The sequence below is a fragment of the Asparagus officinalis genome, chromosome 10, assembly GCF_001876935.1.
Source record: "Asparagus officinalis chromosome 10, Aspof.V1, whole genome shotgun sequence".
In the NCBI taxonomy this organism is placed as follows: domain Eukaryota; kingdom Viridiplantae; phylum Streptophyta; class Magnoliopsida; order Asparagales; family Asparagaceae; genus Asparagus; species Asparagus officinalis.
In genome coordinates, this window is record NC_033803.1 from 3,328,324 (window position 1) to 3,344,217 (window position 15,894).

Consider the following 15,894-nt stretch of genomic DNA (forward strand, 5'->3'; position numbering starts at 1 on the left):
AGCCTCTCTGAAACGAGGAGTTCGACGTGCACCGGAGGACCTCGCCGGAGCTCCTGTCTCTCTGATGCACCGAGCTTACCTCCTCCGACACATCCGACGAGTTCGAACGGAACTCGGGAACGAACGAAACGCGAACCTCTCGCGACTCAGCGTTGGACGATTTCTTGAGCTCGTGCATCTCGAGATCGACGTCGAGGGCCATCTCGGCGCCGGAAGCTCGCTGCTTGTCGATGAAACTGCTGATCAACCTCGACGGCGGCTCGCTGATCTCCGCCATCGGCTGCGGGTTAGGGCTTGTTTCGGGAGCTGAACCCGCGCCTCTCTCACAAAAATCGTAGCTTATCCTCTCCAGATGTTGTTGCTGTTGTTAGCATTGATCGGGTCGACGGGCTCTGGCTGTCTCCGTCGATCTTGACGGCGGCTTCACGGTGATCGTCGGAGGATCGGTCGCTCCTCGAGATCCGAGGAGGAGGAGGAGTATTTATACGAGCCTTGAGATTTGAAGGATTTTCGTAAAGAATCCATGAAGATTTCTACATTTTCAAACAATGCCGATTAAAAAATTACAAACCCTAAAGATAGAAAATCCACGAAACGAGGAACACGTACGGAACTATTTTATGTTCCTTTTTTTTTCCCTTTTTTTTTAAAGGACAAATTTTTAAAATCAACCGTTTGTTAACTTTTTAAATTTGTCAGGTAAGTCTTTAATGGTTATGGTAGCAGGGGACAGTTAAAGCCGTTTTGCTTTTAAAAAGAGGACTCTCTTTCGAATTAATTACTGGTTTCGCCACGTTGGATTAAAGACATAATCAATTATTACCAACTTAATTCCTTTTTTAAGCCGCAAATTTAGGGAGAGGCGACGAGTGGAGGGCAGCTTAGGCGGTGTCCTAGGCGCGGTGATGGCACGGGAATCTGTAATTTAATGGAGCATTACGAGCTTAAAGTCGAGATTAATGTTGATTATGCATGCTGAAGCACCCACGTAGCGACTCGACCCTGATTGTGGGACCCAGAGACGACCAGTGTGAATATCTAATATTTACCCTTTTTTATATACTTAAAATAGGAAAAAGCGAAAAAGATTGGGATCATAACAGTGGACACGAGGAAAGTCGCACTCAACAATGCACATGTATGGCGCTTTATTACGTGCGGGGCCCAATGTTTGGTTCTCGTGAAGATTAGATGATAATTTCATGATGTGTACAGGAGAAAGTATCAAATAGTCTGGAACGTATAATATTAAATGTGCATCACATAGATGTATATCATTAGTTTATTAGATATCAGGAATCATGTATGTATCCATCCATTGACATCTATTTGGTATACATTAAGTAACATAGATTTTCTTCACTGGATACTTTGCATGTGCGCTGGTGTAAGTCTTTCTCTGTGTGTTGATTTAAATCTTTATTATAAAAAGTGGGGTACTATAATTTTTTTTATCCAATTTAATGATCAAATGAACTGTTTCAAAAGAACACTTCCAATCGCGACCAAAATGCATGCATTATGACTTGAGACGTGGATATTTGAATATAAAGAACTAGTGTGTACCCCATGCAAAACACAACCCTCAATTTTTTTAAACATTGTATTTTGAACTTATCTCCCTCTAAGATTTAATACATTTAATTTAATTATTATATACTTAAAATTAGAAATCATACCTACAACTCTATATAATAGCATGAACACTAAATTCACTCGTTTACGCTTAATGAAAGATTCAAAGATTTATTATTCATGTTATAGTAATATACTGTAGTATTTACTATATCATAAATAGTAATTTTTTGGATCTTCCTTCAAATATAGAGGAGTAGATTAATAGTTTGTGATATAGAAAATCAAATTTAGTTTCTTCCTTCCAAATAAAGTCAACTTGTACAACGGTCACTATTTTCTAGTGAAAGGCGAAAGAATAGTTCTATTATACACCATCAATATAGCTTCAAAAATTGAGTTAATTGTAGATAGACATGATAGTATCGCTTATTTGCAAATAGGCTCCATGTAGTTCTATTGATGCGAATACACGGTCATACTATTGTCCAAGTGCTGATAAACCCCCTGACCCCTGAGTGGAAAAAGATCTCATTCCTAAAAGAGTTATAAAAAAAAAGTTTGCTCATGCACCAATAGAAGTGCAGGGGTCTATCCGCAATTGGTCTATAATACAGGGGTCTTCACACAATTAGTAAATAATATTCACCAAGAAGCAAATCCTACAATCACGTATAATGTAAGGAATCCTTCATCCTTCTCCAGCTCTGTACCATAAACACAATTATATACACATACATAACTCCCTGCTCCCATAACTGAGTTATATCAACATCTTGCAAACAACTTGTACACACTTTTAAGATTGTAAGAGAACCCTAAATTTACTTTGACCTAATTTCCTGCTTACTTTTTGGGCCAAAATTCAATATCTCCACAACGACAAGCCAAATTACCTACTTTCTACTAAATATCTGTGGGTATCGATAATAGGTCCACAGTATCTCCAAGGTTTGATCATCTCTGATGTAAATATAAATGTTTCAACGGTACCACAAGTAGCAGTCAGAAGAAACATGTGAACTTGGGAAGTTGCAATCAGAAGAAACATGTGAACTTGCTCGGTTGGAATTGAGGGAAAATGGTTGAAAATTTTCTCCTAGATCGCGCTCATGGTTAAAATTCTTGCTACAATCCTAAAACATTTTACCTGCGTCAAAGATCTCACTCAGGATCTGGCATCCGATTCAACTACCTGGAGTTTAGAAAGAAGTATGAGCTTCAACGCAAGAAATGCAACTAGAACAGAAGGGAAAATAGAGCCAAAACGAGAAGAAAATATATATTTTACCTTCCTGCAGAATGAAGCAAATGGCAATGGAAGCAAGTGTAACTTTGCACATTTCTCGCTTATCCTCAAGGAGCTGACTTTGACATTGAAAGCCCCTTCAGTAACTTTATAAGTTCAAAAGTACGTACATCATGACCAGAATAAAGACAAAGATCAAGAGGTGTGAGTCCACCCTGAGACAAGAAAGTTGGTAATGAGCATTAGATTCCAATAGGTTGTTTATAGAAACACAATAAGATTGTATAAACATCAAACAAACTAAGTATAATATGAGCAAAAATGCTGAAAAAGCTCCAGTTCCCGAATCTTCCATTTGCCAGTTTAGCTCATAAATCATGTGCGGATCCATTAGTCTGCCTCTTAAATTAGTTGTTTTAGATTTCTAATAGTTGTAAAGGCGAAATACCTATTACTCCCTCTTTTTTCCCCTCCTCCAACCAAAATACATTGAAAAAGTCAGACAACATCGTGGGTAGTTTTCAATTTCTAAGATTATTTGGGAGTAGTCATATTAAAATCCCAATAACCAAACTAGATTTGCTAAAAGTGCAGTCCATTTCTTATTTTTGTTGTATTCAATTGAATACTCCTTTTGCTTAAAAAGAACCCCACTAAAATACAAAAGTTACAAAATTCACTTAAAGAAGAGGAACAATCTGCACTATGTTCCTTAAAAAAGATTCCATTGTGATATCATAACCAGCCTATATCTCTTTTACGAGAGCATAATTATGAAGTTGGTAAAATTACTCCATTTTTCAGAGTCCTGTCAGCTCCTTTTATTAACAGAAGTCTCACAATATCTGTTCTTTTTGCTTGCACTGCAAGATGCAATGGAGTCCATCCATCCTGAAAAAAGATGTTTTCCACATGAATATTAATCAACGCGAAAAAAGAGAGGGAGAGGAGGATACAACTATGCATGAAAATGGAATCATACATTGTCTGCTAGGTTAATGTCAACATCATACAACAAAAGAATCTTTATAGTCTGGCTTGATGCAGTTTGAACAGCATAATGGATAAGGGTAGCCCCATCCTGTTATAATAGACAATATGTTAGCTTACAGCAAGAAAATGTAAAGTCAAGGTATCACGCTAAACTCAAATTGCAGGTAGAAGAAGAGAAATTGATATTAACTTCCTCACTTCAAGACATCATACTTAGCGGAGCCAAATAAACAAATAGGCAAATATCACATTATCTCAATTTATCAATCTTCTTTTCTAAGTAAATAGCTTCCAATAATGAATCTCAAGAATGAACCAGTAGCTGTTTGTTCCCTTCATTGTGATATTTTGGCCATTTTTCTAGCTATAATTCATTTAATTTCAAGCACAATAAACGTAGATATCAACTGAAGGTACAAACACATAATCTGGGGATCCGCCACTATTGGTCCTTCCCGGACATCCAACTTCACTCCCACAAACCATTGACATTTTCAGATCTAGAGCAGACAACACAGGATTCTAAGATGCTTCACTAGTTACCACCTTCTTTAAGAAGCTCTGGTGTTTTGTTTTTTACTTTTTTTCCCCCATGTTAAGCAAGATACTCTATGAACACTAATGTCAAGATAGTTGCATAGTGGTATACATACATGATGCAAATACAGCAGGAAAGAGAAATTAGTATTTACTAAGCAGTAAACACAAGCACGAAAACAGCTACAAATCTTAGCTTATACAGAAAACAAACTCAAATATATACATGCAAAATCATAGTTAAAAAAAAGAGACAAGAATACTCTTACTTTGTCACGGATATGAGGATTTGCTGAATTTCTTAAAAGGTAGTTGATAATGGCCTGTTTCTTGCAAAATATTGCTTTGTGCATCGCAGATAGACCATCCTGAAGACAGCTAGCATTAATGGTATAAGATACTGAAAAAAGATTTAGGGAAAAACAATAAATGTAAAAAGCAAATGTCGTTTGATTCATGGGACAAAACTTGTCTTAAATAATTAATGCATCAAAACAATAACTAGGATTTCCAATTATAGATGATGTTATTTAACAGAAAAGAAACTGGCTTAAAGATACCAATAAGAATATACCTTATCAACAGCATTGATATCAACATTATGTTTCAGTAAAGCATCCAAAAGATAAAATTCCCCTGATGCAGCGAGAGTGTGCAGAGGAAGCCATTTGCTCTGAAACACAAATGTAGACATGCATGAGCCTACATGAAACAAGGAAATGAGTAAACCACAATTGAGAAAATAAACAGATGAATTCCTGGCTACAAAGACGAGTCACTGTCTTATATAAATGACCAAATTGCAATTAAAATTTGTAGGCTGTCTAAAAATCACAACAGATAGTCAATCCCCATCAAATACCGATGATGGAAGTTACAATCTGACGACTTCCAGGATGTTACAATTTGAAGACTTTTACGTAGATCGATGAAGGTTACAATCTGATGACCTTCGCAACAACTGATGAAAGCTTTAATCAACAGCCTTCACAATCAACATCGGGAGTTACAATCTGACGACTCTCATATTTTTAAGGAGCCAAGACGAAGATTACTGAACAATGGTCTTTACAACGCTCTACAGAAGAAGCTATAAGTCATTAGCTCCTTCTAAAACGCAGAATTCACCCTCGCGTTTCAGTTCTTGAAACGCAGACGACCCCCGCGTTTCCAACCCTCAGCAAACAAAACACGGGCGGCCCTCGCGTTTTTCAACATCCAGCGGGTGCCCAACTCCGCGTCTCAGTCTAAAACGCAGAGTTAGGATCCTGAACTCTAACTTGGACGTTTGACTCATTCAAACATGAGTCGAACGGTTTCAGAACCGTTTTCCCCACGTTTTGAGGGATTCTCGCCCACGTTGGAGCGGATTTAGGGGTTGGTTACACCCCTTAATCTCCTATAAATAGGAGAAAACTCAACTGAGTTTGGGCTCGGTTTTTTTTGGCTCTCGGATCGATCCTCTTTTTAGCAGCAAAGAAGAGATCAAAGGCTGGCTTTTGAGGAGATCGGCTGGAGAGAAATACTTGGCAACAAGGAGATCTTGAGGCATCCTGGAGCAACAACAAATTCACTTGGCTATTAACCGATTTTCGGTTCAAATCAACTCTTTTTCAAGAGTTTAAACTCACTCTGAGTTATCGACTCGTTCAAAGTTACAAACTTACCACATAAGTTCTCCACATCGTCAAATCGTGAAGAGAAGATATCGTTCCAGTGAATCAAGACGTTCGGATCGTCAACGGAGAGCAAACTCGACGCGAGTACTCGAGAGATGCACTCCATCGTCACCGTGAAGAATCCAGAACTAAACAAAGAGGATAATTCAGATCAATTCTCCTCTCTTTTGTAATCGGGAATCCAAATTGTAATTAAGATCGAGAGAATACAAGTTAATTTTCTTTCATTCTTTTTACTACAAATTTTTCACCAAACAAAATTTCATGAATTCCTCAAACTGAAGGATTGCATTTTATTTGTCTGATATTAATTGATGTTAAGTATCCACTGAGTTTGGGATCCTCATTGTCATAATTAGTTGGAATTTTTATTATTTGGCCAATTTTAGACAATGATATATGCAATTCCCCCAAAACCTGCTATTTGATCCAACAGACAGACTTTCCGGTTACCATCCTCCAACCAAATTAATCATATAATTGGATAGGTTGTGAATCCTAGTAGTTTTGTTTCCTTGTTGGATCTAAACATGGATTCTTAAGGACCCAAAACAAATTATTGGAGGTATTCTGATACTAATATATGTGGTTTAGTTCACTCATTTGTGCTAAACAATATCTTCTCTTCCAATAATTATTTTAATTGCTATTTTGACACATTCAGATATGCAAAATATTGCAAATATAATAATAAAACAACAACCGTTTCGAGCAAATTTTTCCAATTTTTGCTTCATTTTTAACCAAACTTGGCATACTACCAAAAATGAATTTGGATAATCAGAAACCAGAATGTGAGACCATTGAACTAAATGGTATAGTTGGACAGTGCATCCCCGAACCATACATATGTCGAATGAAATTGTATTGTTCATTGGATTATCGTCCAAGGACTAGGGTTCAATCTTGATTAACTGAAAGAATATCCAAAAAAAAGGAACTGCTTTGACAACAAGGTCTAGTTTTGAAGTTGTTCAATGGTAGCATTGGAGAAATAACTGGCTAAAATATGGTTTTGCCAATTTTCAATCTTGAAAAGAGAAGGGAGAATTTGTTAAGGCAAGAGAGAATAATCCTGCAACTATGAGTCTGGAACCTGGTCCATGTAAGAAATTCTTAGCAAGAAGAATTGGTTTCCCTAAATTCGTTAGACTAACCACGGAGAGGTACGGGCAAACCATTGGCTATGTTATTATGTACTTACATCTGGGAACTGCTGTTTTCATCTGGAAACGTTATAACTGGTCATGCCACAAAGCCAACAACACATTAGCATTCACACACTTAGATTCACACACCCCTCCTGTGCAACCTAAGGACAGAGGCCATCCACCTGCTTAATAAGGTCACAATAATTTGATTTGATAAACTGATGGTGGGTCTGAAACGGTTTCATAGACTGTAATATGGATGGACCGTGGACCTTGCATCAGTAATAACTACTGGTGGCAACATGCAAAGATAGTTTATGAAGTTTACCAAAGCACTGAATATTAGATGTCTGTGTAAGCTCATTTAGATGCAATAACAAATATTTAAGATTGGAATCAAACTTGGTATACATGGGTCACGGGACGTCCTTCGACATTGAGGGAACAAAAAACTCATTTCTGCTGTGAAAGGACTCGATCTCCTTTTCCTGACACGAGTGTGTAAAACATACAGTCCATGACAACGATCATGCAAACAACCAGGAAACATGAAGATTATCATGTCCAACATGAGAATAAACATCATGAAGCTAATTCTAGGGCTAAGGCCAACGAATCCTACATCAGAAAGATAAAGTTGCATCAATAAAAATGCATTCCATGATATATGGTCACTTGTGCATGATAGCATGAAAACTGAAGAAGGAAAAAAAGTGAATAATATGGACGTCATGTCAACAGTATACGGCTTAACTGAACTAATAGTCAATTCACTACCAAAAAGAGTGCCATGCACGTCGTATTTTTAGTCAATAATAATACGAAGTTATAAAGCCTTGATTGCAGGTTTGAAAGATTACCATCAGACTAGATTAACCAACTTGAAACAGCTGCAAAGCAAATAATTTCATCATAATCAGAGCACACAGGAAACTTACAGAAGTTGCTTCTCCCAAATTGGGTATTCGTTTATTCAGGAGAGTTTTTTCTTCCTGCGTGAATAGCTTCCGGGTACCTACCATGTGAATAAAAACATAAACAGCTTGTAAGAATGTCTTTCCTCAAAAACCAAATGACAAAAGGTGTTTACTGATGCCCAATCCTTCTTTAAGATCCTCCCATAAGTAACAAGACAAGACTACATTAAGGGACCAAATTGCAGTCATCTAACAAACAAAATCGCATATCTCAACTTGACCGTTCTGGCATCCTCTAAACACCAATTTTTCTATCTCGACTTCCGAAAAAATTGTTGAACAGGTCTTCTTAGATATGCATTTCTGCCCTTAAAATTCCGCAGGCACAAGGTCCCACAAACTAAACATTTGCCGCGGTAATTCCTGTTGAGGATTGTGATATACATCTGAGTTCAGTGGTGCAGTTTATTATTATTATTTTTAAATAACTTCGCAGGATCCTAATTATCCAATTCCTAAGCCAAGCAAATATATAGGAATTTGAAAGTCCATTCCCCCAGTTTCATAAACAAAAGAACTCACCTTTGGGCTTCTTATCGTCGAGAATCTTCCCAGGGACATACTCTCCACTACTAAAGAACTCCCTAATGTCCTCCAAACCCCCCTCCCTCATTCCCCAGCCTAGGGTTCACCGCCGCAACCCTCCTCTTCCTCGCAACGTCCTCCTCCGCCGGCGGCCCCGAAACTCCTTCGGATCATCGAGAACCACGGGCTTCAGCTGCGACAGCTTCAGCTCCCGAAACGCCTCGCTACTTCTTCCGCCGCCGCGCGCCGGCGACTTCCTCCGCGATTCAGCTTGCTGTGCGAACCGCAGCCGTGGATCATCTTCCTCTTCTCCTTCTTCGTCAGCTTCATCTCCTCCACCGCTTCCTTCCACCGTGTCGGGGATTAGGGTTTCCGCCGGACGCGCATGACGTGCCGCCGGCGGGCGGGGGCCGGACCGGGAGGGGCGGGTCCTCGAAGGCGCCGTTCCTCGAAGACGAGGCAGTCGCCGATGACGTGGTCGTCGTCATCGGCGGCGGCGGCGGCGGCGGCGGAAGATTACTAAGGTTTTTGATAGGAGAAGAAGAGGAGGGATCGACGGAGGATGAAACGAGGGTTTGGAGAAGACTAGGAGAGAGAGCCAAGGAGGAAGAGATGAAGGATTGGAGGGGAGAAGATAATGGCGCATTCTGAATTTTGGATTATGGAGGTGGAGGTCTAGTTTGGGAGTTGATAAAGCAAATTGGGCTTCGTTTGGAGAATTGGATTTGATACAGACCCAATTGGGCTTGGTGCGATGAGCAAATTGGGCCGAAAACCAGGCCCATCATCAAATTAAAGGTGATGATCCTTTCGGGGCTTTAGCCCCTGCCTGCCCCCCGGAACTATCCATTCACCCTCCAAATTATTTTAGGAAAACTCCCCTGGGACCCCAAAATAGGAGACCCCTGAGGGGACAGGTGAGGTGTCAGTCCCTGAGGGCTTGATGCACTGTTCATGTAGCAACACCCATTATTTTAAGTCTCATCTCCCCCCTGAAATATTTAAGTAGTTCTTTGTTACCCCATGTACTATCACTACACTCCCGTCTATGCCCCTTGTATTATCCTCTTTTATCTATTTCAAATAACCGAAAATTAATATAAGGGACGTGGTAACTTGGTGCCAAGTGTGGTAGCTCAAGGGGTAACAAGGGAAGAATTCAGTAGCTCTGGGGTTGAAATATAACTAAAAAATAGTTCTGGGGGTAACAAGGGACATATTAATACTTTAGAGGGTAAGATGAGACTAAAAAAAAGTTAAGGGGGTATGAAGGGACAAAGTAAAGAGTACATGGAGCAAGTGAGGACAGGAACCTTCTTCGTATTATAGTTTTACATTACTTCTAACACGCCCACGCAGGTTGAGCGCCCTTTTATGGGTCGAAACCCGGACCCAGCTAGCTGCGTCAATTCTTAGAAAATCTGCTCTCAATTCGTGGCGGATAGGATTCCAACATAGATTGCTCTGACACCATCTTAAATTTAGTCCCTTGAACCATTACTCCAAAACCCCGAAGTTATAGTGAGAATCGAGGATTATAATTTTATAACGATTCTAACATATTCGAGCCCAAGTTGGGTGTAAAATAGATCATGGTAAACTCTAGGCTTAAGAATGATCAGAATAATTCAATACGCAAATTCTGGGTTTAAGAATGATTTCATCAAAAAAAAGCCCAAGAAAATCCAACTATACATCTCAAATATAGAGCGCGGCCTACAAATTAATATCGTTTCCCTGGCGACATATGTCGTTCACCAAAGAACCGCAACGGACCGACACAAGCAAGAAAAACAACAGCGAGATATTTGAGAATTTATGCTTGTTTTCTTCGACGATATCAACATCCACAAGCTCTTTATGTAGTTATAGTCTAACTTCATCGAGCACACGGTGCTGCTCAGACGAAGATGAGATCTCTCAAGAGGAAGAGGGTCCCCGGGCGCGGGCTCGATGGGCTCCGTCAGAGAGAGGTCGGAGATATCGCGCCGAGGAACTTCGAGCACCTCGTTGCTGCGTCCGAGGTATACATTTGATTACGTTCCTCACCCAAAAAAAAAAGGGTACTATTAATTGCAATTCAATATGATTCGAAGGCATAGCAGAATCTCGAAATCATTAGATGCCCGTAGCACACATATTTCTGAAATGATGCATCTAGCTAGGGGAGGTAATCTATGTGTATATATAATCTAATTGCACAACATAAGACGGGGTCTGAGATTAAAATTTTACTTTCTAAATAAAATTCCGATCCTTGTACTTATGATGATAGATCTGACGAGCATAACAGTTGAGTACGCAGCACGGGTACGTGCTCTAGTTTCGCATTCTGCTTAGAGTTCTTTCGGCACGTTATTCAATTTCCATCGTGTGGTTTGCGACGAGCTGGCAACGTGCATCACAGTAAATCCTCATTGTTTGATGGACAGGATCTTGTTCTGAAGCTCGGAATCCATCGAAAGCTGGAGAAGCATGGAGGCTGCGTAAACACGCTAAGCTTCAATGCAGACGGCAGCATTATTGTGACAGGCTCCGATGACAGAACGGTTATACTCTGGGATTGGGATGCTGGACTCATCAAGTTAGAGTTTGAATCGGGCCACTCCAGAAATGTTCTCCAGGCACAAATGATGCCTTGTACTAATGATAGAGCACTTGTCACCTGCGGTGCTGATGGAGAGGTCATCTGTTATTTTATCTCTCTAATGAATTTAGTATAGTTTAAATAAATGCCTACAAATTCCCTCATATATGTTCATTTTTGTTTTGGTTAGGTGCGGCATGCCCAAGTACTAGAAGGTGGGCAAGTGAATACCCAAGTCCTCAGTCAACATGAAGGTCGAGCGCATAAAATCGCAGTTGAACCAGGGAGCCCTCACACATTCTACACCTGCGGCGAGGATGGTTTGCTTCAACATGTGAGTTTTAAATTCTATTTCAATGTATCAAAACTGCAAAGTTAGTCGGTTATAATTTAGACTCTACATTGTCCCCCAAAAGTTTAATGTCCTTCTCATTGGTCAAAAAACTTGCACCCACGCAACAATATCTTCTTTTAAATCAGTTACAAATATTTGATCAATGAGATTTGTATCCGGTTGGTTTGATGGACAGCCTAGGTTCAAATCCCACCCGACACGGACACTTAATTAAAACAGGAAAATATATCACTACGAAAATAGCTCATGTTAAGAGTTATCAATTGCATATTCTTCAACGTCCCAGTTTTTCTACCTCGTGATCCTAACTCAAGCTTTTCCGTCAACAGTTCGATTTGAGAACGAAATCTGCAGCAAAGCTCTTCATATGCAACTCTTTCAGAGATAGATCAGACTACATGCCCGTCATTAGCCTATACACAATTGCAATAGATCCAAGGAACCCAAATCTCTTTGCGATAGGTGGGTCTGATGAGTACGCTCGAGTTTACGACATTCGCAAGTATGGACTGGATGGATCGACCAATTCTGGTCATCCTACCGATTGCTTCTGCCCTGTTCATCTTATCGGTGATAGACAAGTTGGCATATCGGGCTTGGCTTTTTCAGACATAAGTGAGCTTCTCGTATCTTACAACGATGAGTTGATATATCTTTTCTCGAAAGATCAAGGGCTGGGTCCGAAACCGGTTGATAAATATTTGAATTGCACTGTGGAGGGTAATGTTGAGGATTCAAACGCTAAGCATGAACCTCAGGTATACCGAGGTCATCAGAACCGTGATACATTGAAGGGTGTCAGGTTCTTCGGTCCCAAATGCGAATATGTGGCAAGCGGGTCGGATTGTGGTAGCATCTTTATATGGAGAAAGAGAGATGGAAGATTGTTGAGGGTTATAGAAGGAGGTAAATGCGTAGTAAATTGCGTCGAGCCTCATCCTCATGAGACCGTGCTAGCCAGCAGCGGCGTCGAGAACGATGTTAAGATTTGGACTCCAACTGCTTTCGAACCGCCGTCACCAGTAAACGTGGGTGAGGTAATGTTCTCTGGTGGTATTGTTTACGTTTTGCAAAAATTTTGTGGATTTAGATTTCTTATGTATCAACCACACATAGTGTTCAATCCTCGTGAGGTTGTGTCGCTAAACAATGTCTGTTGATTTTTGAGGGCGATTTGTAGATAACCCCCACCATCTATGCCTTCTGCAGCACCTAGCAGCCGTTCAACTCATTTGTTAGCACTTACAAATTGTGAAATTATCGTGTTAGAAGGATAAATTGCAGGTAACACCCTCTTCCTCGTTGGCTGGGGAGAGCTTGGTGCTAATAAATTTGTTGAGGGATGTCAAGCGATACGGAAGGTACAGATAAGGCCATGAGGGGGTTATCGCTTATTAGTAATTTACCGTAATTTAATGGGGTTTTTTTTTTTTTTTTGCTTTATACTCATTTTACTTAGAATGTAAATAACTTCGCAGACTTATACTGTTGTGTAAGTTCTAATTCTCTGCTCTGCTCTTAATGATAAACAGTTTCGGATGCCTGACCGACTTGATTATTGTGTAATTGCTCCCTATGATGGCGATGAAGATGACATAGATGGAGTCGACTGTGATGATAACTACGACGATTCATGACTGGCCTCAGTATGCGATCTTTACGAAAACTACACCCATTGTTGTACATACTGAAGTTTCTCATAGTTCTCTTCTACGCTCTCCAAGAAAGTTGATCACCTCGGGTACATTTGATGCCTGGCATTTTCTATAACAGCAAACGAACTTGATTTAGTATAGAGAATATATAAGGGACAGAATCAAAGAGAATTGGGGGGAAAAAATCATGATATGAGATCAAGAGGCAAAAAATCTGCTATCAGACCATCGATAGATTCTTGCACACCATCTATGGTTAGCAGGCACCATCGATGGTGTTTATCGACCATTGATGGTTAATGAATAGAATCATGATTTCAAATCCAAATTTGTGCAATATTCATGCAATAATCTCAATTAATTCAACTCTAAATATCAGCTCTTACCACATACTGCTGATATTCAATAAGATCAACCATAAATCTCACACAAAACACTAGAAAAATATTTAAAAATAGAGATTAAGGTTCGAAATTTTACCTTTTTGATGATTCAAACAAGATTAGATCACAAAACAATAATGATAAAATTTTGAAACTTGAAAGATCTCATCAATAACTCAAAAAAAATCAATGGGGAGATGAAGAATTTGAGAGAGAAAAGTAAAAGGAGGGAAAAAAGTAAAAAAGAAAAAAACATTTTTAAGATAAGGGGCTGTTTGGTTCGCTATTATAAGGGGTGGAAAACTCAGAAAACCTCTCCACGCCAGATTTTTATCCCTCCACGTCAGCTTTTTTGTTTCCGTCCATTTCTTTGTGCCGCTTTGGTTCGCTCGAATGGAAGAGGGAAAACTCTGCTGAAATCGCCGCCAACTAAGATTTTTTTTCCTCTCCGATTTCCTTCCCCAACCAAGTGAAATTGATGAAAACTCTGCCACGTCAGATTTTTTTTCCTTCTCTGCTTTGTTTAATTGATGAAAACTCTGCCACGTCAGATTTTTTTTCCTTCTCTGCTTTGTTTACAAAAGTTTTCTTTTTTTCTATGCGAACCAAACACAAGAAAAATAAATACATTGGGGTTTCCCACCATTTTTTATGTGCGAACCAAAGCAAAACAATCTATTTCTTGGAAAAGTTTGAAAAACTTAAAACTTGTGTTTCTTTACATGGAATTGTATTTCTCTATATCAAGGAAACGAACCAAACAGCCCCTAAAAGGAAAAGGAAAAAAAGAAAAAAATATTAAAAAATGTTACATGTAAGTAAAGAAATAATATTTGAGATAAAAATTTACCCATATAAGGAGACAATAAAAAATTAATATTCAAAACCTGTAACTCCTTATTTTTCTCTTAGACCAAGGATTGGATATCCAATCCTTCAAGTAACTCATGGATATTGTCTGTGATACCCCAATATTTAGTCTCACATCGGATATTGATTGACCTATTAGATAGAGACTATAAGATAATACGGTAATTACGATTTCATAAATTTCATTTGGGAGTTGAGGGGCACCCATTTTTTTTTAGGTGGAAGTGGTCACCGTAACTTCATTGTTTGGACCTTGTTTGAGCCTGATATCATGTGTAGGAAACTTTGAGATTCTCTTACAGAATACCATCTATGGCTTTTAAAGCAGTAATCTTACCAGAAAAATTATCGGCATTTTCGATCTTAGGTGAAGCATGTTGACTTAATGTTTGATCTTTTACCTCAGAAACTATCAGGATCTTTAGGCATCATGGTCCCCCCTTGGCATTACTGGGCAGTTTATTTAGATGTCCTCGCATCATCTCTTGTGTAACATTTGCCTGAACAAGGTATCCAATCAGTGTATATTTCTTGAACTATCTGTGGAGATTGATTGTCTACATGCTTTAAATATGTTTGCTGGTGGCAGTGGCTCTTTTTTGATAAACAGGAAAGGATTGCACAGGTATACTATAATTTTGATATGCCACTTACTCCAACTTGAGGTAGTTGTAGCTATGATTTTCAGTAATTATTTTTTATATTTTCACTTCTATTCAGGCTCCCCCCAGCTCCTACTACTTTCATAAATTAACATCCTCTTTTTTTTTTTAAATCTCCAATCTCATGGTGTGATTTGGCAATCAACCCGGCTCGTTTCAAAAGGTTTTCTGTTTGGCAAACAATAGGGCCAGATCCGGCCCTGTTTTCATCGGCCAAAATATAGCCTCTAAACCGGTTTTCTTCTGGACTAGTCCCGACTCATCAGTTTTGTATGGTTTGCCAAACACGCCGTTAGTGAAGATCAGGGCTGTCATCAATCTCATTCCTGAGAGGCTGATATCCGCATACAGAATGTCAGGCTCGATAACTGTTACTGAATGTGAGGTTAAAGTGCCTATCTTTCTGTTTGTTTTCTTCTTCCTTTACTTACCGAGCCCTGTTCTTAGTTTTTGTGACAGCCACTCATTCCTCATCCTTTCCAGGCTCAACTCAGCAAATATCATCATCCATACTGACCAATGAAAACCCAATCCTCAGGATACCCCCCTGCTTCTCTACCACACAAAGTCACCGGCCACAGAAACCCTCTATCCCTTCTTCTATATATCTCTGCACCCACCATCAAAAGAGAAACAACCCCGATCCCCCTCCTCCATCAAAAAATGGCCAGCCTTGCCTCTGCAGTCACAATCCCT

The 15,894-nt window shown here is 39.4% G+C and overlaps 4 protein-coding genes across 4 annotated transcripts in view; 2 read left to right on the forward strand and 2 right to left on the reverse strand.

Annotated features, from left to right (window-relative positions):
- LOC109824954 (mechanosensitive ion channel protein 6-like) overlaps positions 1-433 on the reverse strand; it is a 4,740-nt gene extending 4,307 nt beyond the window's left edge. The window contains exon 1 of the mRNA XM_020391591.1: positions 1-433. This exon is cut by the window's left edge and continues 1,195 nt beyond it. Within this exon, the coding sequence (XP_020247180.1) occupies positions 1-277 (277 nt within the window). The 5' untranslated portion in view covers positions 278-433.
- On the reverse strand, positions 2,198-9,046 carry LOC109825907 (ankyrin repeat domain-containing protein, chloroplastic; the record flags this gene model as incomplete). Its single annotated transcript, XM_020392820.1, is given in 10 exon segments — positions 2,198-2,770; positions 2,867-3,039; positions 3,617-3,715; positions 3,807-3,905; positions 4,624-4,722; positions 4,929-5,027; positions 8,123-8,199; positions 8,684-8,777; positions 8,779-8,896; positions 8,898-9,046. Coding segments are annotated over 9 exon segments (942 nt in total), but the record flags the coding sequence as incomplete, so codon positions are not given.
- Positions 10,597-13,768, forward strand: LOC109825480 (DDB1- and CUL4-associated factor 8-like). Its single transcript, XM_020392339.1, has 5 exons — positions 10,597-10,710; positions 11,119-11,370; positions 11,464-11,607; positions 11,958-12,665; positions 13,161-13,768. Exons 1-5 carry the CDS (start codon positions 10,597-10,599, stop codon positions 13,263-13,265), a joined length of 1,323 nt encoding a protein of 440 aa, XP_020247928.1. The 3' UTR covers positions 13,266-13,768.
- LOC109825659 lies at positions 14,432-15,888 on the forward strand. Its single transcript, XM_020392524.1, has 4 exons — positions 14,432-15,045; positions 15,126-15,161; positions 15,362-15,583; positions 15,682-15,888. Exons 1-4 carry the CDS (start codon positions 15,004-15,006, stop codon positions 15,712-15,714), a joined length of 333 nt encoding a protein of 110 aa, XP_020248113.1. The 5' UTR covers positions 14,432-15,003; the 3' UTR covers positions 15,715-15,888.

Excerpts from the sequence above, each read along its gene's own strand:
- LOC109825659 (XM_020392524.1), top strand. The coding sequence starts at position 15,004 with ATGTCCTCGCATCATCTCTTGTGTAACATTTGCCTGAACAAG. Across the intron at positions 15,046-15,125 it reads GTAACATTTGCCTGAACAAG|TGGCTCTTTTTTGATAAACA; the intron begins GTATCCAATCAG and ends TGCTGGTGGCAG. Across the intron at positions 15,162-15,361 it reads AACAGGAAAGGATTGCACAG|GTTTTCTGTTTGGCAAACAA; the intron begins GTATACTATAAT and ends TCGTTTCAAAAG.
- LOC109825480 (XM_020392339.1), top strand. The coding sequence starts at position 10,597 with ATGAGATCTCTCAAGAGGAAGAGGGTCCCCGGGCGCGGGCTCGATGGG. Across the intron at positions 10,711-11,118 it reads ACCTCGTTGCTGCGTCCGAG|GATCTTGTTCTGAAGCTCGG; the intron begins GTATACATTTGA and ends TTTGATGGACAG. Across the intron at positions 11,608-11,957 it reads AGGATGGTTTGCTTCAACAT|TTCGATTTGAGAACGAAATC; the intron begins GTGAGTTTTAAA and ends TTCCGTCAACAG.